This window comes from Trachurus japonicus, chromosome 5 (assembly GCF_045865225.1).
Source record: "Trachurus japonicus isolate A0001 chromosome 5, Traja_1.0".
In the NCBI taxonomy this organism is placed as follows: Eukaryota; Metazoa; Chordata; class Actinopteri; order Carangiformes; family Carangidae; genus Trachurus; species Trachurus japonicus.
The window spans coordinates 31439810-31466577 of NC_140911.1; the positions used below are offsets into that span (position 1 = coordinate 31439810).

Below are 26768 nucleotides of genomic sequence, written 5' to 3' on the forward strand. Positions count from 1 at the left end.
CGTCCTCCCCAGGTTCCACCCCAACGCAATGCAGCCACGTCCTTCTCCCATCTCTGATAGTCTGGCAATAATAAACAGGTTGACAGCCTCTCCACTTGGAGATAACGGTCGACACGGGGTTGCGCGGATGAAATGCGGTGCCAGAGGCCTTGATGAGTTTCAAGATAAAGGCTTGTCTGTGCAAGTCTCTGGGGGAGGAGAGGATGCAGGGATGATGAGGGTAGAGGTGTTAGGCTGCCATGAACTTCAAGACCCACAGGATGGAAAACACAACTCTGATAATGGAGAATCAAACTAGAAAACAGGATTCCTTGGCTGTTTCAAATCACCACTGAGACCCATGTTGCTTCTTGCCTCATTTCCCCACAATCTCACTTGTGCTCCCTGCTGGCTGCTCTCCGCCATTGCTTCTTCTCCCAGTGGTCCCTGGTATGTTGAATGCTTTGCCGGGGTCTTGGCCCATTATTTCTGCTGGCTTTCACTTGCCCCAGTCACACTTTCATCTTCAGACGTGAACAGTGTAAACACGCCGAGCCGAGTGTCGCATTCGTCTCTAACGGCGAGCGGATCGTGATCAGATCACGGAGGCAGTGTAGATACAACAGTGTGCGCTTTTGCATGGAGTGCTACACACTCAGCTACTTTGCTGCCGTCTAATTGAGTTCGTCACCCCTGTCATTGTTCTGCGCTCTCTTCTGCAGGAGCCACAATTATACAGTGATGGCAGGAGAATGACAGATGTGCCTATAGCTCGCGGGGGAGATGAGAAAGATAGCTGACAGTGTTATAACCGTCAACATAATTAAAGTGTCATTTGAATGAAAGTGATGTAACATGGAATCACTGGGGCAGCCAGTGGCAGCTTTATCACAGTCTTAATCCTAGACAGAACTACAGGTTATAACTATTGACCAGCTGTTCAATAGAGCAAAAGAGCCGTCTCTGGGTTATGCTTCGAGGGGGACGTCTCTCAAGGTAAAACATTTTCTACAGCACACGGAGGACCTCATTCATTCACTCATTCATTGCCAACCTGTCCCGCATCCATCCTCTTTCTCAGAGAGATGGGTGATTTTCAGGGCGCAACGTGCAGCGGAAATCGGCCTGATGGAGCTCTGCCTGTTGATTTATGATGTAAGTTTAGTTATTTATTGGCTAATCATGGCAGTCTGCTGAGAGCAGGTTAGAGTACACCTCCAGGAAACAACTGGGAAAGCCTCTGATAGAGAGATGAATGGGGCCGTCTGGCTTTTTCACTGAACAGGGGGAGAGTCAGGGAGGTGCTCATGTTCAAGGCCACAGAATTCATCATCAGATTAATGGCAGAGAGGGAGATCATTTAAAAACATTTTAGGATTTTGCTTTCTAGCGAAGCGATAGATGAGTAGAGAGAATAGAGATAATGTGAATATGAAGCTAGCGGCCTGTTAGCTATACGCTTAGCACAAGCTAAGACGAGAAACATGATGAACCGGCGGCTCTGAAGCTGACAAATAAACACATTACACTGTATTTCCTCTCTTCACATGAACTGCAGAGACATGGTGGGGGATATCGACCCTCTCATCAAACTCTCATCTCGAGTGCATTCCTCAAAATGTCAAACTATTCCTTTAAGTGACCAACGGCTATCGACCAGCATACAGTAACAGCCGCCACTGCAGTCTGCAATGAAGAAACACTCTGCATTTCAGCTGAGACCAAACAGGAATTTTCTGCACCAAAGACGACCACGGCCAAGATTACTGTAGCACTGCAGGCAAATAACTGACAGACAGGTTTAGGAAAGCAGAAAAAGCTTTGCAGCTCTGAGGACAGATTAATCCATGTCTGACGGAGCGCTGTTTCAGTACAGTGTATTGATAAGGAGCTTATCCCCCTTGTTGGTGCGTGTAAAGGCACATCTGCAGAGCCTATTGATTAAGAGACTCATCTCACTATCATGTGTTCCCACTCCAGAGGACAGTTCCAATGAATAGCAACACTAGAGACAATGATCACTCCATCACAGCTTTATCGCCCTCCTTCCACAGCTACTCTGCATGCACGCCGACACCCTGCGCATTTTTCCCAATTTCTTCACGTCTACCTTGTCTGCTTCTTATCAAAAATGTTTAATGCAAGCAGTAAAAACTATTCTTGTCCAATTACTCTCTCCGTGATGTCTTTAAGCTCTAATTTTGTGCATAAGATGACAGAAAGAATAACAGTAGTGCAAAAAAAATTATAACATAATAGAGAGAAATTTGTGTTTCATTGTTAAACACACAACAACAGCACTGTAGCATCAGAGGAATTCACAATTGCTCCCAAGAACTACAAGTCGCTGTGTACTGGGAATTACTTTCTTTATTTGCTAAAAGCTAATACAACAAGATATGAAATTTGTTGGAACATGTTGAAAAAAGAAAAGAAAAAAGGAGGCGTCAAGGGAAGCGGAGAGAAAGATAAATAAGGCAGAGAAATAGAAGGGCACCGGGACAGTGTGAGAGAGACGAGGTTCGAGCCAAAACATGTGAAGTTGCGAAGTCATTTATTATATTTCAACATTTATCTCTGCGAGCGAGAGGCGAGTTATCAGGACGACTAAATTGAAAGACATTCAAGCGTGCAGTCAAGAGTCAGTAAAAGGAACACTGATGACCAGAGCGGCACAGCCTCTCTCTGTACTCCAGGCTTAGCATACTGCTCTGCATCCAAAGCCTTTTCAGGCACATGTATGCAGCACACACACACACACACACACACACACACACACACACCTGTGCTCACATACATATGCACACGCAGATAGCTCAAACATTAAAATGCAAAAGCAATTAAACGCAAGCCACAATAGTGCCGAAGAAGTGCCAACCTGACAGAAGGACTTTGATTATTTTAATTAGAGCAATATGGCTGACTCATCCATGATTATAACTGAAGGAAAAGAAGGTTCATTTTCCTGACTGAGAACCTGTTTGAGACTAAAGCTACTGTTAGAGGCTACGACTACTTTACATATGCTTTAGTGCAAAAGGGTGAAGCACTTATGCAAATGTGTTTGGAGAGACAAACTGTGCTGATGAGCTACTTTTGTATTATGTCTCTTATTTAATGGCTCAAACTTATTCTAATTGTAAATGTATGTGATTTAAATGTGTTTAATAAGATGGCTCCTGCAGGAACTGGGAATTGCATTAATCTGCATGCTAAATTAGTTTGTCTGAATCCAAAATTTGTCTGGCTCAGGGAGCTGAGCTCTTGTAAGGGATTATAACAGGGTATTAATACTAAGATCCATGGAAAGCAAAACAATGTAAAGTTCCTCTCCTGTTTCTGAAGATTTTGCATGTGGGCAAACTAATTACCATGGTTTCATTTTGCAGTCGTGCTGAATAAGTGAATATGCTCCTGAGTATAGGTACCCAAGACGCTCCCTTGCAGATACATCCCTGTATGGCGGTTGTCCTTTGTGACTAAAATAGTCTGCAGTTGTAGTTCATCTATGTACCTAATGCCACTCAGTCTAAGTGCTTTGTGTGTATATAAGTGTTTGGGTTTGTGTACATGAGTGTTTCAGGGACAGGGGAGGAAAATGGGAGATGTCGTACGATGAGGTATATAGGGAGTGAAGCACGGAGGTGGAGGACAAAGGGAGTATTTGTTGATCACCCCAGCTTAAAGCCACAATCTAAGACTGTTTGTTTAGGCAGGATAACGATCAGGTTGGACTTTGTTGGACAGGGAGTTATTCAGGACCTAAAAACCACCTTTCATTACACAAGCCTTTGGAAAGCATAATGGTCAGTCTGCAGCTCCCTGAAGTCTCTTCCATTGCCATAACATAAACCACAAATGAGGCAGAGAGGCTGGAGAGCACAGTGAAGAGCTCTTACAGTTAAATACACAGCCACACAGTTGGAATACCCCGTGTTTGCAATTGCCTCTCTTTGGATAAATATACAAACATACCTCGCTGAAATATGTAAACTCTCCATTTAACGTCACTTATAATTTAAATGATGGAATATGTATTTACGTAAATAGTACTGTATAATATTTTCTACACCTCAAAAATCATTGTAGTATTGCAGAGATGGTGTCCAGGTTCAATCATCTTAATGCTGTTTGCTGATATTTACATAACGATTTATACATTTTCTTCCCTACTATATATCTTTTACATTGCTACATCCCTTTCTCCTGCTTACCTATACAGTAAGTATCCAATTGTCTTAAATGTTTTTCACAAGAGATGCAATTCCTGCCTGGGTTGTTCTCTACCAGCAGTCCAAGTGTACCTCATGGTCTGTAGGTGAAGGTCCAAACTGCAGCAGAGATGAGGTTCAGCACACAGAGTCTGGAGTGTGGTTAGGTGTGGGCGACTAAAATGATTTGATTGAAGTCAGAATAACAAACAATGTGGTTTAGTTAAAGCTGCAATAGTTTCTTCGGCACATATATCACCATCTTTTGAATTTGATACCGTGAACATGCTGTCAGACAGTTGCTTATTACACATGCGGCAGTCAAGAGGAATAATTAGCTTTCATCTGGAGTTGTGTTTGGCAAATGTAAATCCAACATGTTCGATGTTTTTCAGCTCTAATTTCTTGGTTTCCTTGATGGATATATCATCAGCCTGTGAATGCACTGCTGTGTGCTGAGCAGATATGGAACAGTAGGTTTTTAGATGTTTTGTTGAAAAGAAATTCCTGCTGAAAATTACACAGTGAGGGTGAACAACGTAGCTTAACATGATCATAAATATATAAATCATCCTTCAGTTACCACACCCTGGTATTTGAAAAAAACAACAACTACTGTACTTGTTTTTCAGATACATTCAAAGAAAACACTTTATCCTCATAACAAGACTATATAGTAAAAGTCCACATCCGTGCCAGCAGCTGTGTGAGCCTGTACAATACTAACTTCAGCACGCGAATGCACGCGCGCACACACACACACACACACACACACACACACACACACACACACACACACACACACACACACACACACACACACACACACACACACACACACACACACACACACACACACACACACACACACACACACACACACACACAATACAAACATGCCATTGCTTGCCGGTATAATGTGCAGCATGTTTAAGTGTTCAGATCGTGACAGTCTGTACAAAATAGGCAGAACCTCAGTGTGGACCTACACTATAAAGGGATGGATCCTGACATCAACATCCACACAGCTGCAGTCATAATCCAGGAGGGACTCTTTCTCTACATTTATGCTTTACAACATCATAAATCTCAGTATTACTGTAAATGCACTGCACTCGACAAACAAACAAACTGATTAAAATGCACTTCTTAAATAAAGCCTGTGTTTCAGTTGCATCAATTCACTGTTACCGTGCCAGGGTGGGAAGGGCTAACACGGTTTGGTTGTCTGAAGGCAACTAGAGTGGGTTCACAGCTTCCCTTTTTCAACAGTTGCACGTCAAATAAACGTTGACTTTGCTGAGCTGTTTAGCATGGTAAACAAGTCAAATTTAACTGCTTTTACATTAAAGCAGCTGGAAACCTGCTGAGCCTCATTTTGCAGGAAACCTGCGGGAAAAAAATCTTGCAACTGAATCAAAGATCAGTATATGTTTAACTTTAGATGCAAAATTTAAATTGTGATGACTTCTATTAAGTATATAGGAGCCCAAAACAAAGTCATTTGCATAGCGTTTTTACCACTGTTGATATCTGCTGCCAACACAGACAAGAAGGTGCTGTTCACAATGCTGCTTGTGACATTCGTATTCATCTAGAAATGATAAAATTAGGCAAATTTAAACCTCAGATGTGAATCCCTGAGTAATTTACAATTCATAACAGAAATATTAGAGCCTCACCTTCCCTCCGAAGGATAACAATTATAACTATTTTCAAAAGCACCTGCTTGGCAGTTTATGTCAGGGCTGCAAGAGGACAAGCATCACATTAAAACATCTTCTGTGGAGTTCATTAAAATGCCATCTGCTCACCAAAAAAAATCACAAAGATTCATGACGGAGCAGAATGGCTCTTTGGGGAATGGTAAAAAAAAAATTTAAGATTCAGTAATCTGGCTACGGCTGTATTAAATGATGCATGATTTTGCATGCTGATAGGCTTTCAGCCGAGATCCCTGGAAACACGTTTTCACTGAAGCAGTCAAACTGCAATAAGTGGAGCATCCAGGCAGAGCAGAGCACCACAACCAGCCGGCACCACACACTAACAAATTTATACATGAGGAACTGTAGGAGAGCGTAAGAGGATTCAGAGTAGGAGTCAAGGAGAGCAGTCGTAATCATTCTTATGAATATTAACAAGGCTGGGGAAGAACAAAATAGCACATTAAGTACATGATTCATTACACAAGAAGACGTACGCAGCACAATCAAACCAACTGTTCCTACTTTAATAATAGGCTTATGGAAACATACTGAAATTGGGTTTTCATTATGAGGATTTGTGTTTGACATCTCTGATCCTATTTCCTGTATTTACTCCTCTTCATGCGTCCTCAGTTAATCTTTCCGTTTCAATGTTTGCGTCCTCTGTATGAATCTGTCTGTCCTGGCTCTGGTTGCCAGTCAGTGATGAAATGCAGCAGAGGGGTGTTAATATATGAGGTACATTTGAATGGATGTAATATCAGAAACCAAAAGGAGAATCCCCAGAGATTTACACATTACAGTCCACATTTATACCAGGTGTTTCTGTAGGGTCTCTAAATAAGGAATGATACAACACCATAGGTGTCGGCTCTACCTGCTTTACCCTGTTGTGCACTGACTCTCAGTTATGATGTGACACAGACTAATATCAATTGCTACAATGAGAATATACTTTGATGCTGCAGATGAGGGGGATCTTATTTGTATTGCTTTATTGGAGGGAGAATATTACCCACATAATATTACCCGTCTAATATTGCTGGAAATTTGCATCCAAACCAGTCATTACGTCTAATATTGCGCCGCCAAGTCGTACTTTCCATAAACAAATTGCAAACTTGGTCAATAAGGTGAAGTTTGCATGTTTCCGTCTATAATCAACATTTTTTTTAGTCAAAAGTCAATTGTCCTCACTCTGTTGCAGCAATGGCTCACACTCTCCCGTCTCACAGTACAACATTCATTACCACAGAGTTTCTAGACTAATCTGATTTACATGATTGTTTGTTGTCCTCACAGTCTCAGCAAACACTATCAACACTGTCAACACATACAGGAAGCAAGAAGAACAAAAGTAAGATGAAAGAGGCCATGGTAAGAAGGAATACAGAAGTCTTACTGCTGGTGACACATGAATGAAGTCATGAGTCATGAGTGAGATACACAGGATCAGTTCCCTGGTTAACGCATCAGTAGTTGATTTCCCAGGTCACGTCCCACATTTAACAATGAACTATAGCTATGAATAATGTTCATGTTCTTCTTTACTACAGCAGCTTTACTTAAAGGTTACTGGCCTTGCTTTATGTCACCACTACAAAACCAACAAGACGCGTGTCAAGTTGTAGAAGAGAAATGATCTACAAATGCCTTCATATATCACAGAGTTAGTGTGGTCCAAGGACAGAGGTGAATGTGCCGTTTCTTCTCTTACTGTTCAACAGCCATATAGAGGACACCGGCTGATAGAGATATTACATGTACAAAGCTGTGTAAATCCCTAAAAGACATGAAATAATCATAGAGAAGATGAAAAGTCTTACCTAAACTGTATAGGACTGGAGCAGTTTGACCTAATTTGAGGAAGAACTCAGTGTGTCTGTGTAACCACCACCTGGTGGTGTGCTCTCCACAGGGCAGCAGCACTCATGAGACAGGGCTAATGATGAGTAAAGGGGCTAATCCTGGGCACCAGTCAGGGCACTGGTGGTCTGTAATACCCAGTGCCTCCTGAGCCTGATTAACATGGGGTGGGATTAAAGCCTCTCTTTTTAATTGCATTATTCCAGATTACAGCACCAGATTACAAGATTGTGAAATGGCCGGCCATGAACACAGTATCGTTTACAAGATTATCATCAGAGGGGACGAGGTTTATGATTCATATGTGATCTCATCTACTGTTTCTGAGTATTACTGTAGGTATGTCTTAATTACTGTTTATATTTTGGGGCTCATAGCTATAACACTCAGGAAAATAAAGTGTGAGTAAACTCTTCTCCTCTGTTAGTGTGTCACCTCTTCATACAAACTGTTTAAGAGCCCTGGTACCCCAATTTCTTATTCAGATTATAGATCTTGAAATGACTTATACTGAAACTACACTAATAGATTGAAAGAGAATACTTTTTTTTTAAATGGAATTATTATTCAACCTGTTCAGGATGGATGGATAGATGTCAGTTAATTAACAATGTAAAATAGGAAAATACAAGAGAATGAAAAACTACATAGATGCAAATATGTATCAATCATGTAATAAAATGTATTTTAATAATGACAATAATACAATTCATTAGCCTACATAAAAAATGAAACCATGTGTACACCTTGTTGAATAAAGTCTGAACACTTAAAGGGAAATTTCAGTTTTTTTCAACCTGGGCCCTGTTTTCATATGTTTTTCTGTGTACATGAGTGATGGATAATGCAGTTATTGAGGTGGCTCCAGTATTGAGCCGGGCAGGCAGCCTGCAGCTCAGCTAACGCTCTTCCACGGGGCAAGTGGCTCCCGTCAAAGTTCGCCCTATAAACGTCAATTTTTTTCACACTGACAGGCTCAGATAGTTACAATGAGTGTCCAACAACATACTAGAAAGGAGAAATGAACGTAATAGTCGCTACCTTTAGCTGGAGGTCGCTGTTTGTTGTGATCTGTGTCCAAATCTCACCATGCTAGAAATCTCGTTCTGAAATCTCGCGGCAAAACACCGGTGGGGAATACTGTTACCTGACTGAGGTGAAGAGAGACGACCGGAGTGATTTTCTGTTAAATTACCGAACACTGTTATTTTAGTTTTAAATAAAAGGTTTTTAAAAAAAAAAGTAATGGTTGAATTTTTGCCTGATGTGGAGACATACATTCATTTCTCCTTTATAGTATGTTGCTGGACACTCATTGTAACTATCTGAGCCTGTCAGTGTGAAAAAAATGAACATTTATAGGACGAACTTTGCCCGGTTGAAGAGCGTTAGCTGGGCTGCAGGCTGCCTGCCCAGCTCAATACTGGAGCCACCTCAATAATTGCATTATCCATCACTCACGTATACAGAAAAACATATGAAAACAGGGCCCAGGTTGGAAAAAAAAAACAAAGTTTCCCTTTAAGTAACATCAATAGTAAACCCCACTAACAGTACAAGGTGAAATTAAATTACAGCCAATTCAGCGGTGAACCTGCAAGTTGTCAGGGAAACATGGAAACTAATCCAGCCCCAAAGGAGTCAAATTATCAGTGACCAAACTGACGGTGCAGCGGTCAAATCAAAAATCACTGAAGTGTGTGTTGGTTAAAAACAAAACCAAAAAAAAAAAAAAACCCAAAAGGTGTGTGAAGCAGCTCTGGGCCAGATGCCCGCCTGGCCTGACTCCTCGGAGCGATTGCTTCTGGCAGGGAATCAGATAGAAAGGAGAGTCATTTATATTTCCTGCACCACCCCACAAGCTGTGGAGGCAGGGAGCATTTAAATCTCGTCTAAGGTCAACAGGGAACTCAGTGGCTTTGATAACAACTATCCCATCTTGGATTCTACACTTTTTTTTTTTTGCAGAAATTCTGCCTTTGATGAGAGGTTGTGCGAGAAGATTTAAAGTAAACAAGACGAGGTGGACGACCAGCAAATAAGTGTTAGGAAGGCCGAGCTGACATGTGGAAGAAGCTGAGATAAGCATTGTTGCACCCCATCATACTTACATCCCCACTCAGACCTGTTGTGTGAACACAAACTGATGTTTTTCTCGTGCATTATTCAGTTTGCAGAGCGGTGGAGGTCACTCCACTCCGGCAGCAGCATCACAAGGAAGCTCAACAAAGACTGAATGCTAAACAGAGGACTAACGACTCTGTTTGAGCTTTATTTACTCTGAATGAGACAAAACAGAAATCAACCTGAAGGCGGGTTCATAGATCTGCTGTGGAGCCATCTCTCCAGGAACTCTACGTTTCAGAGGGAGACATCACCGCACCGCACTGCCTCCGCCGACAGCACCCAGACTCCCGTGTAAGCAAAGCAATCCCAGACACTCATCCTGCGTCGGCAAGACACAAACAACCCTTCAACAAAAAGGGCTGCAAAGAGTACAAACACTGTCTGTCACTCAACCGCAGACTGACAGACCGAGAGGGCCCCTTTCATATCAGCCAAACTCTCTCTGAAATTGAGGTGAGCACCTTTTGATCTGCAGAAAGATGCGTGTAGTGATCCGGATCAGCTTTGTGACAGTGCTCAGGGTTTCCATAGAAACATGGCCGGGCCCGAACCACGCCGGAATTAAACATCCAGAACTGCATCAACAGATGGCTTCGGGAGAGGCTGAGGGACGGTGATGGAGTCTCACAACCTGCCACGCATCAGCTCAGTCTGACAGAGGCCATATTGGCATCTTAGAGCATCCGCAGGGAAAAGTCTGATGCAGTCAACGACACCTCCTTAATATACAAAAATAGCACGTGTTAGGCTGGATGAGACATTACAGTTGTGTGTGCCTACATTAATGAGACGAGGTCGGTGAGCAATGTGAACAACGAATGCGTTTGCCTCAGGGCATTGGGAAAACAATCTCATCTGTCATGCCATATCAGGATATATAAATCTACACTGTCATTTTATTCCTGTGCTCAGCTTTGCCTATAAGCAACAGCACTGACAGACGTGTTTTAAAACTGTTGGCTCCGATACGGTCACTTTTACGCACAGTCATTAATCTTTTTCGTTCCCTTGGTGTTTCTGGGAAGGTAGAAATGTGGAAACTGGTGAGAGACAAACACCAGCTGAAACTGCAATTGAAAGAAAAGAAAAAAAAGAGCAATCCTAGCTCTTTGAAGTCCAGCCCACTTCAGCTCGCACTGGAACACAATGGATGTAACAGTGAAGTAGATGCAAAGCATTAGAGGTGGACTGATTTCCATACAATAGGGCCAGTGGAGAAAAAAAAAAAATCTCAAAATGAGCCACAAGATGAAAGCTGAGGTAGGATTCAGGTAATAACCGTCCCTTTGTATTCAAACATCCAAAGATACTTAGGGAACAAAGACAGCCTCACATAAAGAGGATCTCATAAATGATAACCCACTTTTCCTGCAGGCAGTGAGACGAAAAAATGGCTGAGGAGAAATAACAGAAATCATAGATAGATTTAAGGATGAGGAGAAGTTCTGCACAAGTCCCCTGGATCCTTTGTCCTCTTTTTCCTCTCCCTCTTCTGTCTCACTCTGTCAAAAAGTTGATTAGTTCATTATGTACCAGATTTGAGCAGATCCATTTTCTCACTAACAATGGCAGGACAGTCCAAACCCTCGCTGGGTCATTAATCTAGCCTCCCAATCTATTTCACTTTAGGCTCGAACTCAGATTGCTCCTTTAATTCTTCTCTAGTCAATAATGAATCAAGGTAGATCTGCCAACATTGTAATTGAAATGACTAAACTGGCAGCTTAGTGCTGTGCCAAAATCAGCTATGATTTCTGGCTCATGTGAAACTTCAGTTTCATTTCTGCTTAAAGGCTGCTAAGCTTCCCTTTGAACTCAGTGACTCTACGTAAAGATTATGCCTCCCTGAGACTGTGAGGCTGCAAAGAAAAGGGGGGGAGATAAAATGTCGGTTGAAAAGCACATTGCCACGCTGAGGATGAAGTGTTCGGTATAAATTATAAATGTTAATATAAACAAACACGCAGGGTTTCCACTCAACTGGAAATGGAACGTTCCAGTGAAAGATGATAACATGTCTACTACAGCCACTCTAGCAGCTCAGTGAGGATGTACTGTACTGTACCGAGAGCTCAATGCTAATATCAGCCTGGTGCACATACTCAAAGTGACAGTGTTAACAGATGTTGGGCAGGCAGCCTGTAAAGTTTACCATGGTCACCATCTCAGTGGTGACCTGCAGCGCTGCCACTCAGACTCATTACTTATTTATCCCAGAGGCAACTTGCAGAAGTGCAACTGCAAATCCCTTTGGTGCAAACATAAGGAACTCCAACTCCTTACTCTTCATATTATTAACTTTTAAATCATAGAGCTTTTTATATTTGGAAAATGTTCCCGAATCTAGAAACAGCAGAGCAGACAGGGCAAAAAGGGAAGGGGCCTCTGGGCTTAGTCAGCAATGTTCATTCTACTGGCAGGGCAGAGAAACAGAGGGGAGAGAGGTGAACAAGGTCTGAAGACAATTCAAATTATTATCATAATAAGCCAACAGAGCTGTTACAAATTGGTATATATTTTTGATGTATTAATCTATCTATTATATGAACCTTGGGATCGGGACCCCATGTGAAATGGAAATTGATTTTTTTTTTAAAGGGACATTGTGTAATTTCTCCTGTTATCTATTCACGAAAATCGATTATTTCGTTCAAAATTATGTTTTTCATTAATCAGTAATCCCCCCATCAACAAACTGAAGTGTTCCGGTAAACTCTGAATTAGCCGTTCATATCATTCATATCTACGTGGAGCGGGTAAGCTCGGTGCTGGCTGCCATGTGGTGTCGCCATGTTTTTACGTTCAGTGGCAGCGTGACGGTAGGAAACCACGGAAACTCAGCAGAGACACCGGAGCTGTCGGCTCAGGTCGAGGTGGCGTCTGTGAAAAGTCACCGCGGTAACGCAGTGAGGAGGAATGGAGCGTTACACTGATGCTGCATTCACGTGCAGTCGGGCAGACGGCCGTCGCTAACAAACCAGATGTCATTTTAGTCACAGAAGTCGAGAGAAAGCCGGTAAAACGTGGGTCAGGTAAACAATACCACATCACCGTGACAACATATATTCATGTGTATTGTTTTGCTTCGTGCTGACGGGCCACTTGTTTACAAAGAGGCTTGTTTATGCCGTTACGTGCAGCGGCTGCCGTCCGCCCAATTTCACATGAATGCAACATGAAAAATTGCGATATACAACCGCAACGCTAGATGGGAGTAATTCCTACACAATGTACCTTTAAATTACTGATAGAAATATCACACAATCTTAAACAACTGTATTCTATACTTTCCCTTTCTCAAATATAAATTGAGCATCTTGACTGACGGCCGTGATCACATGGGGTCGCCAGAAATTTGTGATGTCAAAATGGGGACAAGAGCCAAAAAAGGTTGGGAAACACTGTATTAACGGCATGCAACACCCTATCCATGACTCAGGGCAATAATACAACAGGGAACTCAGTAATACAACAATGTAATGTTCCACCTGAGGTGATATTGTGCCCACAAAGGACCAATCAGTTATTTTCTAATGAGGCTTCTGAAACCCCCGGTGTGGTCCTGGGGTGAGAAGAAAACTCCAACACAGTTGTTCCTGTGCTTTTAATTTCAGAGACTTGTGGTGAGCGGTGTCTCTTCTGTCACACCGTCATCAGGCTGCTATTGTAGCCCCGCTGACTCCTCGACCAAAGTACCTAATGCAGTGCAACGTTCCACTACATTAATTCACAGCTTCCACACCCAGTGAAATGCATTTGATTAGTCAACCCAGCACAGCAACAGGGACATAAATAATTCATCTGTGCAAATGACAAATGAGGCAATCAACTCTGGGACAGCATTCAAAGAGAAACTATTCAAATCCCCTCTAAATTAATTTTCTGCCTTTTAGTGGCCGTGGACTTGAAATTTTAATACTGAATTCATCAGATGATGCTTTTAGTCGACTTCCACATACAAACTTAACCAGTTGGTGTCAGAGAATCTTTTCAAAAGATGTAAATAATACAAAATCAAGGTTCCTTGACTGACAGCAGGAGTCCGTCACTCTTCTAATTCAGCACTAAAGGTCTCTCCATGACGCTGGAAGCACTGAATGCTGGTCATCGGTGCATGTTGATAAGTTGCCTTGCCTGCATTGCTAAAGAACAGCACTTCAAAACTACAGACCAAAAGTAAAAAGAGTAGAGAGACTGATTTCATATTCCATTTGACAGTAGAAACCCTCTCTCACTCTCTGTGAATGCAAATCCCTCTGGATGAGCAGAGCTGCTCTCTGTGGGATGAGATCACACTCGACTTTGACCTCCGAGACTCAAAAGAAATCTGATGCATGATCTGGCCACAATTATTTTATCTGTCTATTGTTGTCTGTGTGATGATAGCAAGTCTAAAAGTTCAATCCCACCGATCAGATAAGGTGAATTAAATACAGAGACCAGGGCTGAAGTATCAAATAAACCCAGTATAAAGTCTGGTTTATCAAATGAAAGGCTTTAAAATCCCTTACTGCATGAGAGCGCAGGAGAAAATCCCCCAAACCATATAAAAAATGTGTCTTTTCTCCATGTCCTCTGGATAGTTATGGTCAGGGCAAGGCATAATTGTTGTTTTAGGGAAAGACTGCGGTTTGATTTACAATAAATACTAAATTAGTACAGGACAGACTGTGTATTTTGGGTTGGAATAATAAATATGTGGTTGAAATTAGCACACAATCAATGTTGTGATTTTTAAAAATGCTGGGAGTGGGGAGCTAATGGAAACATACTGTACACAGCAATCCATGTTTCTTCACTTGAATGTCCACATACGTCATTTTGAGACACTGGACAGATGTGGCAGAGACGCTTTTTTATAAATGTTATGCAATGTTAATACTTCACACATTTTGTACATGTAATTTTTTCTCAAACTATTTGCAGTAAAAACTGTAAGTCCTGTTTCAGAGCTGTTAAATCGATGTGTTTAGAGTGCAGCACTGATATAATGAGCGTAAAGGTTTAACTAACATTGTTTTGAAACTGATGTGATGCAATCAGCTTGATGATTCATTCAGAGTCTTGATCTCTTTGAGCAGCAAAACAATCAGTCTAGTCATTGTCATAGAGCATTGTTACAGTCACTTCCTCTCCTGTTCACCTCTATAGAGGCCTGCAAGCACGTGCTTCTTCAGCCAACTGTGGCAGATGTGAAACTCAGCATTCACCTGTGTTCAAGTTTGACCAAGCAGATGGTCGCCGTCGATGACCGATATCAACACTGATGCGCTGTGTATGTTAATGTCCGAGTTATTATTCCAGCAGGTTCCATTACCATGTTTATTGTTAACACGGCGCCAGACTACAATCTGCACATCACCCTCACACTGTTTACAGCTTCTGATCGCTCTAATTAGTATTCAGTCATCATCCATCAGAGACGCCACCTCACCACCATCCTTTCTGATGCTACATTTGAAGCAGTTGTGTTGAAAGGAAAAGTCAATGTGACCAAACCTTTATCTGTCACTGAGTTACATTGAATGAGCTCCGGCTAATTAGTCACTTTACGATGAAAGAAACAGCAGCGCCTGTGAACAGTGGAAACTTGTTCTACTTTGCTCCCGTCTAATAAAAAATAAAAATAGTGAGCAGGTTAAAAAGCTTCAATGAACGAGTCATTATCATCTTAGTTTAGCATGTCTGAGTTTTATGCTAGTTGGGAACTGGATCAAAAATGTAGTGAAATCCAACCTGGTAAGCTAATAGTGAAAGGAGTCTGAAATATTATAGGCAGAGACAGAAGCCGTCCTCTCTATGGCATCCAACTGAAAAACATATACTGTATATACAAATGACTCAAGTCAGGGTCGGGTCTAATGCTTCCTTTTTTAATTTTAATTTTATTTTTAAAATTCAGTTTTTATGCCTGCCTGTATGTCCGGTCCGATTTGGTATTTCATTCAAGTTTCATCACATGGTTATGGTTGGTACTTTGTAGGTTCAGGTTGAGAATGAATAAATTCTGCTAGTGAGTTGGGGGGTGTCGGGTCTGGCCATCAACATCAAGATTGAGCCAGCTCAGGTCTAAATTTCCGGTTCAAAGTGTCATGCAAACATCTCTCTTATCAGAAGGGGAGGGCCTAACTGAAATCCAGCAACACTTAAAATATATTGGTCTTATTATGGTGGTGACTGAAGTTAGTGAGCATGGTGGCTGATTGAGAAATAGGAACTCTACAAACACTTAAATATTGTTGATTTATCACAAGTCATACTGTCAAACACTGTCATTGCACACTGCAGACTTTCCTCATGCTTTGCAGACCTCGTATTTCCTCACCACTAGATGTCACTGTATCCTACAGACTGGTCCTTTAAGATTTGACACCATGTTGTTGTTTCCCAGGATTCTTTCTTGAGCCATCTCACCATAATGTTTTTGTTTTCCTCAGCTTCCTTTGTACATTACACGGTGGATAATAATGTCCTTTGACCATGCACTCAAAACATGTAACAACAGTGTGCATATTGTCTCATTTAACAGTATTTAAATATAGTCACTTTCCCAAGCGTGAACACAGACTGAGACTATACAAGGAGCCTCCTTTGGAATTGGTTGTAGCCTTGGAAAAAACAAACGTTTCACCATAGCAACCGTCAGTTACACATCAGCATTCCCTGGCGATCGTTTTTTGTCTTCCGACGGTTCACAGCAACAAGGCCCCGGCTGACAGGGGCCTCCATTTGACACTCCTTCGAAGGCAAAGAGAAGTGGAGAACATGCAGAGGTGGTGGGTGTAGCATCTGACACAAACAAGGCCAACAGGCAGAGAGATCTGTCATGCTGACTGGTGTCTGAGCACTTCACTTAACATCGAACTACCAGCAAACTTTTTTTTTTTCTCAAGTACAATTTCTTGGGGAGATAATCGGCACTCCATTCGTGGCTGAGGTTCCCACTCATCCATCACCTCCCAGTGCTATATCCCTGACGAACAAAAAAAAACTGACTGCGGGCTAACAATCTTTCACTCCGACTTGCATACTACTGAGCTGAGGTGAAAGCAGTGGCCTTTTGCTGAATTACCTTCCCTTTAATCAATGACACTGCGTCGGAGAAAATATCTCCAGGAAAATGGTGGGGGGGACATCGTATCCATCATGCAGGTCGGCGATGGCGCTAATGGATGACCTGAATGCATCACTGTGTCAAGATTCATCTAACATTCATCAAAAATGTTGAGGGAATATAAATAAAAGGACAAATGTTACAACGCCATAAGGATGAATTACCATCATAACGGAGGCAGAGCAGAGAGGGAACGCGGTGATGTTACTGCTTTGATCATTTTGTTTGATCGGTTTTTCACGACATTACAAAGGTTGTCAAACTTTAGTTAGTCTCATTACGCTGCGAGCATGGGCAAGGGTTTAATCAAAGCTCTTTCAGCTGTGAGCAGAGAGTGTAGGCTACATTCATACAAACTGTATGAGAGACTGATGGGAGCATCGGTGAAATACAGCACACACACACACACACACACACACACACCTGAAGAGGACAAACATGCCTCATAAACTAAAATCTGCAGTAGGGGAGACTGGGGTAAGTTGAGCCACCCATTGTTGCTTGGAAACCATGAGAAAAATTGAGCACCTGACCAAATATAGGAGGAAGGCGTCATTTCATGGAGTCTATGAAGGTGAAAACCACATAAGTAAAGTGGTTTGACATTTATATACGGTATATAAAAACATTTTCACTCTTGTGAATATAGTCGATCATAAGTTTCATGAGAATTGTGTTTTGACTGAAAAAGATAATTATAAATTTGTTTTATACATCATTTGTGGTACCTATGATCTACAACATGAGGTAGTAAACCGAGCATGAAAGTGTACCATTTTAGCTGTGGGGAGTAATAAAGTCAATATGGTAACTCTGGGGTAAGTTGAACCATTTGGCCAGGGGTAAGATGAATCGCCTGCCCTAACACACTTAATGAATGTATTTTGGCTGTTAAAGCAGAAGTAAGCGATCCGGTCGTTTTGGCTAATGCTGCGTTCCAGGCAGGCTTTTGAAACCGTAAATTACAGCTTCAAGTCACAACTTACGACTTTGTAGCGTTCCAGGCAACCCACTCGTGTTTTTCCGACCTGTTTTACCTGTGAAAGTCACTATAACGGCCACTCGTAACTTCCGACCAGCTTCTGACCCGTGAACTCGTACCAGATCGAACTGGTCCAACGACTTCACAGGTCGGAAAAACACGAGTTACGAGTTGCCTTGAACGCACCATAACAGTCCTCGTCCCTACGTCACCACATTCACAGCGTCCCTTGGCTGCACACACAGCCCTGCATGCCGTTCTCTCTCCTCATTGGATAAAAACTGTAGGATACGATAAATGTTTTCTCCTCGGCTCAGAGCAGAGCAGAGTGACTGACAGACCCGTGTTTCGGTCCAAACACTCTATGTAAGTGATTGCTGTCGGAAGATATAACTATTTAAGACTTATATTAACACAAATATATCACTTACTTCTGCTTTAATGTCCTAATTATTAAATCAAGATTCTGGATGTTTATGATTACAGTTTGTTCCTGAGAAGAGATTAAGCTGTTCCTCTACAACATCAAGTTGATACACCCGGTGCTCTGGCCGGGACTTCAGAATTACAGAAAGTCCTGAGGTCTCCTGACGCTGCAGGAAATTTGGGCGAGACGACAAAATTGGAATTTTTCAGAGCTGCACTCCTCTGCATGTTGGCTAAAGGCTGACGCCGCCACATAAACCTTACAGATAACAGCCCTAAACCAGTCAACTCCTACTGAGCCTCTCCAGACCATACTGAGCAGAGTAAAACATGTTTGTCCTGAAAATATAATCTCTCCTCTGGGTCCAACATAATCTCTTTTTTTATTTCCTTTATCTGCTGACGATATTTGACCTTGTTGAGAGAGCGGAGGGTGTACCTGAGCATCCACCAGCAGGTGTCTCATCAGCGTCATGGACTTCCTCAAGGTGTTCCTCTCTCCTGGCATGAAGGCCTCATCCTCATCAGCCAGAGTACACGGTTTGGTCACCATGAACTGGGCGATCTGGTCGTTCAAGCTGTTGAGAGACTGGACCGCTGCAAAAAGAGGTGAGAGAGAGAGTCGGGTTGGTGAAAAGTCAAAGCACATGACAACACACACATGTAAGTACAGGAAAACACGAGCAATCAGTGACTGTATCTATCTTGTGTATTTCTGTCCTGTGGGTTGAGTCGCTCTTTTATTTCCTCTCTCACTAGTGGGATTTCCTGGATCATCGTGGCTGATGTGAGACATTTCCTTCATCCACAGCCACAGCTGGGCCGTCTCCACTGTTCTCCACTCAGAATAATCCCTCTTTTGGAGAAGAGGGGCATCATTAGGCTAAATTCATTACCAAGACACAGTTATTCATATTCAAGCCACTATATAATCCATTGTCTCATGGAGACAGTCACAGTCATAATTTCCATTATTTTCTTTTGTTCTTTTGTACATGTGCTTGTTCTTGGATCAGTCTATATCAACACAAAGACAACATTTTGAAATGTCTTTCTTTCTTAAAACTTGCTCCTCAAGGTCTCCATTAAGCTCTTTGTACAGAGTCTGAACAATACTGACCAAAACTGTTCAAAGCAAGCCAGCATTGTGATAGATTAATAGCTTGTCAGATACTGTCAATAGTAACATACACTGTATTTTTTTTTAAATTAGGTAATTCAAGTCAAAAAGCACAGACCTTCATTTTAAATTCTAGTAGATAGCCCCAAGTGCGTGATTGATCGACTATAACCTTAATTTATACAGGAAAAGTCGGTGAGATGCTTTGTTTATGATGAGAAGTTGATGCATCTGCAATAACATGATGAAACTCAATACTGTCACCAAGCACATGGAGAAAAAAGCCAGAGGGTTTGAATAAATGATACGCTGTGATTATCAAGGAGCCAATAAAAAAGATCCACAATATTTCCATATTAATGATAAGGTGCTTCCTAGAAAACATTATTTGAATATTACTCTCGTTGAAATGAATGGACGAGACAAGCTCATAGAAAATCTATAGCGTGTGTATGTATCTGTCAGACTGAGGAACAAGATCATTTTTCTGACTTTACAGCTAATTAGGAGGAGTTGAAGGGGGAAGCGCAATGTTAAGGGCTTAATCAGTACACCGGCAAAATATGTATCATCACTATCTCCCTGAGCTGAAGGTGACATTATGAAATTGCTTATTCCGTCTCACAAACATAATCAAGCTCAAATATATGTAATTTACATTTTGATTTGAAGCAGATTTTCACATTTAACAGAAGAACATGCAGCAAACGTCCAGCGTTTCTGAATGCTGAATATGAGCGATTACCAAAAATGATTGTCAATTAATATTCCATCAAATGATCAGTTAGTTAATCGCTACAGCACACACTACGACAGAGACAGATTTATTTGAAGGATGTCAGGACACTGGCTCCAAGTCAAGCATCACTTTCTCACACACACATACACACACACACACCAGTGAGCAGGCTAGGAGGTCAATCTGGGGCAAGAGCAGCAGATCGACTGAGGCAACGCGTGACTCACTGACGACAGCCAAGGTCGGCTTTTCAGCAAAATGATCAAAGATTTATGGCCACGCTCTCCTGCCTTCTCTTGAACTGCAAGCACATGGCAAAAAAAAAAGAAAAAAAAGAAGAGAGGCATGTTTACGAGCAGAGAGCAGCACATACGGCGGCTCACATCACACCAGCACAGGGTGGGTGGACAGGCGGAGGGAGGGAGGGAGGGGGGAAAATAAAATGTTTACAGCAGAGGTTCACTATTGGATTCTAATTCCGCACTCAGCATTTACAAGGTGTACCTCTTTGCCCCAGAGATGGCCAAACACGTTGGGTAATGGTACGCTGCTGCTGCTGCTGCAAATGACATGCTGTCAAACTTGGAGAACAGACACACCCCTCTTCTCCTTGGTGATCCACATTCAATTTTCATTCAATGCATTCTGTCACACACTGTGATGCATGATGGAGAGGACAGGTGGCTTTCCGTAAAAGCAATGTTACTGTGAATGCCATGAATACAGCATTTCACAATCAAAACTGCCACCGCAGCTCCAGGCACAAAGCATCAAACGGATACGACACAAACTGTTTGAATTCTTTGAACCATTTGTAACAGCTGATTGCCTCTCACTCATCAAATTACAAGTTGGGACCTCCCTGTTCAACATTTGACAGCAGTACAGGTCCGGAGGTGTACGTCTGCAAGTCTTCACCACCACCACCTGCACCTTTAATATCTTTCCAGTTGAAGCAAAGCAGACAAGGCAGCAGCATGAAGATGATCGCACACCCCCGTCCTCTGCCGAGAATATGTAAGTGCGGAAATGTCAAACCATGTTTTCACTTCGCTGATCAGACACAATAGTGAGCGTAAATATTCAAAATGACCTGCTGAAGCTGAAGGCCTGTGAAATCGAGCATTTTAATAAAACAGACAAGACACCAGGAGAGGAATATTGATGAGGAAAAATCATGGATTACTGAGAAATGCTTGCATCCATTAAAACCCTCTTGAGTCTGAATTTAACCGTCCTTATCCCACACCCATTATATCCTTCCTCAGTACAGACTCATCAAAAATGGGAAAAGCACAAAATAGCACCAGTGCATACAGAACTGTTCAGAGAAAATGATTCAAAATATCTGATCATTTGATGCTACCAGTGGTACGTTAAACCGAATGGACGGATGGAGGGAACTGTCTGCAGAGGTCAGAGAACATACTGCATCGGTGGCTTTAAAGGGGGCATATTATGGGAAAAAACACTTTTTGATTGCTTTTTAACATATATTTGGGTGTTTGTCTTGTCTTGCGGCCCCCAAACTGTGAAAATTGACAAAAAAAATCTGTAATTTGGAGGCTCCCTAAATTGAAATCCATGTGGTTTTATGAGCTGTTCCCTCAGTTGTCTTCCAGTGATATAACTAGGTTTCAAATTTGCATAACCCCACCCCTACCTGGGACGGGTAGAAGGGGGCGGGGCAAGCAGTGGTTTATTTGCATTTAAAGGGACAGACACTGAAACCAGCCGTTCTGAACAGAGCTGTTTTGAGAGGATGAAAAGAGCTGTGATGTTTGATCCTTGGGGTATTTTGACCAAAGCATGTCACAGACATGTCTTTAAGACACCTGGGAACTATTTTAATTTATGGAAAAGGGACATAATATGTCTCCTTTAAAAATAAATCTGTTTCAAGGTTGATTCAAGGTTGCTGAGAACCCACAGCAGCCTCCATAACTCTTAAACAGAGGAGGTTTGCAACAACCAGGAATCTTCTCAAAGCTGCTGGCCTAAATGAACAATCAGAGAGAGGGGCACGGGAAAGAGAGGTGACCGAGAACCCAATGGTCACTCCAGCTGACCTCCAGAGATCCTATGTGGAGATGGGAAGTGGATTCTGGCATAGTTTGCCCACAATCCTATGATCATGTCTGGAGGAGACACAAGCACCTGCACAGCTCCATCTCAGCACTGAAGAATGATGGTGGCAGCATTACACTGTCAAGGTGGTGTTCAGCAGCCAGGACAGGGCCACATGTCCGGGTGGAAGGAAAGGGTACGAGCATATAGACATATCCTTTAAGAACACCTGGTTGAGAACACTCAGAACCTCGGACTGGAGCAAAGGTTTGTCTTCCAACAGAACGACCACTCTAGGCAAACAGACGAGATAATGGAGAAAGGGCTTATACGACTGTGAGTATGAGTGGCCGAGCCAGTAGCTGTCATCTGGGAGGTCTCCATTGGAAACTGTTAAAGCAGCTACTATGTGCCTTTTTAGGAGCTGCCATTATTATTAACAAACGGTTCCTTTTCACTGTTGTCCAAAGCCGCTGGTGGTTCCTCCCTCAAATAAAACTGATTGGTCTGAACATCTGTGGTTTGGCCACAAGACTTGTGGCCCAAACTACAACAGAGTCCAACAGAACATGTCTGGAAAGACTTGAAAAAGTCTGTCCCCCATCTAACTGACCCAATCCAACCTGACAGAGCTTTGAAGGATCCGCAGAGAAAAAAGGCAGAAAATCCCCAAATCCAGGTGTTCAAAGCTTTATCATATTATACCCAAGAAGACCCAAGGGGATAACTGCTGCCCAAGGTGCTTCAACTAAGTACTGAATAGATCAATTTCAGTTATTCATCTTTCACAGATTGGCAAACCCTCTAAAATTCAGTTTGTGCTTTCTCATGCTTTCTCAGTGAAGACAAATAGTTGAAGAGATACATTTAAATGATTTTAGCACAAAGCTGCAACATAAGAAATTGTCAAAAAAAATTGAAGAGGCATGAAAACTTTCTGAATGCACATAAATTGTGTATCCGCAGAGACCTGTTCTCCATTTATGTATTAACCTGGAATCCGGTTGAATCTTTTATCAACACCCACAACATTTCACAATTAGGTTTTTATATGGTTGCCCTTACTCTGAAGCATCCTTCAACACTAGACAGAATGCTCAATCATGCTCCTATGTCTTCACATCTGTGTTTTTGATGTAATATGTGCAATGATTTATATCAGATGAATATTGTTTTTTTTGTGAGATGCACTCCCACACACAGGTGGCCCACTGCTGCTGGTGACTGAGATGTGGACAGCTCATTACAATCTTTGTAGCCACCCACAGGAGCAAAACAACATCAACAATGAACTCTAATGAGGCATGTTGGTGTTTTGTCAGCCTGCACAGTCTTTGTGAAGGAGAATATAATGTGCATATGACAAAAAAAAGCAGCTCACTCATAGAAGACAATGTGTCCTCAAGGAAAAATATACTTTCCAAATTCTATATAGGATGGATCGCTTGTTTGTTTTTTTTAACACAAATGTGTGGAAGACAGTAAAATATAGTCACATTAGATCAGTCAGTTGTCCCATTGAGATGTGTGATGAGAAAAATATTAGAGAGAGAGATCTTTACTTCTGCTCACTTCAGGGACTGACAGTTATAGTGAGAGTCAGCCTCTTCCAAGACAGTTTGAGTAGGCTCCAAAAACTTCACACTTCAAGCCCAAAAGGCAGAGTTGGACGGAACGATGGGGAGAATCTGTGAGAATCTGAGGCATCCCCAAGAGAAAGCTCGGCCATATTTCAATTACACTGTTGCCAGATAAATACACAACACAATCTTGTTGAGGTACAAAAGCCTGCACTGAACCTAAGCAAGGGGTATAACACCATCTCCCACTCTCAGAATGAGAGCTAGCCAATGTTCATTTTGAAGCTTTGGAAAACATGCAACTGTAAAGCCAACAGCGAGTTTGTTCAAACATGGGGATTTGGACAGATCAATTATGGCTCAGCAGAGTTTGCTTTGCATAGAAATAACTGAATCCCCGTGTGTATCTGACAGCATCAACGCAAGCCTGTAATTTTGTTGTTTGCTTCATTGTTCTGCATCACTATCTGTAGGAGGGTCACTTGGAGTCTTTCCCCCAAATGAATACTCCAAAACATACGAGGATGTCAGGATAGGGAGCCTCCGATATGCAGAGCGAATAAGAGCAGCATTGATATTCAAAGACTTTGCCAAAAACATAAGCACCCTATGCATTACGAGCATCTTCCATGAATCTTCTTATCTTTGTGTCTGGCACTCAAACGACACACTGACAGTCTGACACACAACCGCGCACACACAACGGCAAACCATAACTGATAAACACTTCACATTTCTCTCCAATGTCACGCTTCCACACTTCCAAAAAGCACTTGATCCTTCCCTCTGGCTAGTGTCGTCTAATTTCTGATGCAGAGCAGATGGAGGCTTTTTGTGTGCGCAGAGCTCTGTGTGCCTTTGCCGGCAAAGCTGGGAATATGTGAACATGAAGTGCATAATTGAGATAGTGGATTTAGTAGATTGACCTCTGTGGAAAAAAACCAAACTGCATTAGGTTCTATATTTCTTTGTGTTGTCGTATTCCCCCATGACGGAGAAGTGCTGAGAAATCGGGAGGATCTGCCTGGCACACTCACGCAGACAGAAGCGGAGGCAGACTGCCAGGCGTCTATTCTCTGTCCACGTCCAGCGGGAGAAGATCTCTCGGGTCTTCATCTCGTTCTAGTTTTCCACAGTTCCCGTGATGCAACAGGCAGGTTTTGGCAAGTGGAGATACTAAACTGTATCTGATCAGATCAGATCTACATCCAGACACTTAACTCCACTCAGCCAGTTCCAGATGGGAAAGCCACACACACATTTGTTGTTCGTATTTTCTATACCGCTTTACTGGTTGAAAGCAAAAACATCAATCAACTTGGCGAGCTATACGATGAAATTCTGTGTGTGAAATAAATATTGATAGCTAACTACTACTATACCCGCTACTAATAGGTCTATTGAGTATTATCTAAATGACAAAGTCAATTTTAAAACAAAACATAATTAAATAACAGGTCTGTAGCCATGCAAACAAGTTTGGAGGCTGCACATTTCCATGGTCAACAATGTGAATGTTTACTACCTGGAGATTATTATTTCTGAATTTTAGCCTGCAGACATTTTTTTTGACCAGCTGACATTACCATGCCTTGAGCCATGATGTTCATACTCACATGGTTTATGGATGCTTAATCACAATATTCTGAATATTTCATATTGTGCCACAACTCAGCATGAGTTGACATCACACATAGATTGAAAACAATTTTCAATCATGAACAAACATATAAAGCAATTTGCCCTTGTTTGCTCATTTACTACATCCGCATGTTGTACAGGAAACCATCTGCTGTAGTGTGAGCGGGTCTTATCGGTGAATGAGAAGTGAATTGATTGGTAACACACATACTATTAGGGCTTAGGCCTCACCACAGAAAAAGAAACAAGAGCCGTCTCCAGTGATGGAAAGCAACACCACTGCAGAGTCCAATTTGCCCTAAAAACATAGCTCTGCTCAGAGCAATGTTATCACCTTGTCTTGTAAACGATGGCTCAAGCTCTTGTCAAGCGACAATCACCACCACACGCTCCCAACTATAAACCTCAATTTAGCAGCAGCAAAAACGCACAAGTATCCCCTCTAAGACTGAGGTGTTTGAAAAGTGTGCAGACTTTGTAGGTTGAGGATCCAGCTGCTGAAAATGACCTGATTTGCTCTCAAACAGATTCGTCACTCTCCTGTCTGCTTTTCAGGTTATTTAAGAAAGTGGAAGCTGTTGAAGGTAGCACAGAGAAGACCTTGAGGGCAGCCTGGAGGTAAACATCTTCAGAACGAGGCCCCCAAAGAGAAAAGTTTTAGGTTCACCCAGTAAGTCAAAATTCAAAAATATAGAGAAAAGTGTGAAACTTCCTCTTGGAAACAAACATTTTTATGATAATTTTCTCAGACATGCGGAAACTATTTTTGCTGGCCATGTCGAGGATTCAATTAACCTTGCTGTTTTAAGCCAGTTCACCTATAAACACACAGTAATTGACTCAATCTTCTCTGTTAATGCAAGAGCGTTCTAATTAAATTTAATTAATGTGAACAATTTAAATTACATTTTAAGGCGTTTAAATTAAATTTTAAACATTAATCTGCTCTAACAATGGTCCTCACTCCGTCTGTGAACATCTTTCTACAAGACTCTGGAACTTGGCTGCAGGAATTTGCTCTCATTCAGCAACAACTGGCCAGTAAGGCTTGGCTCACCTCAGTTCATCCTACAGGCACTGGGTTGGGTTGAAGCCAGCGCCCTGTGCGAGACTCTCAAGTTCCTCTAGAGACCATAACTCAGGCACACATTTCTGTAGGAGGCACACCACCATCTAAAAAATTATCTTCAATGACTAGTATTGTACT

General features: G+C 42.0%; 1 protein-coding gene across 1 annotated transcript in view; it reads right to left on the reverse strand.

The window, feature by feature from the left end:
* kaznb (kazrin, periplakin interacting protein b) overlaps positions 1-26768 on the reverse strand; it is a 123149-nt gene that overhangs the window by 77315 nt on the left and 19066 nt on the right. Inside the window, exon 3 of the mRNA XM_085777467.1 lies at positions 18854-19011. Coding sequence (XP_085633593.1) covers positions 18854-19011 — 158 coding nt within the window. The remainder of the gene's footprint in view (positions 1-18853; positions 19012-26768) is intronic.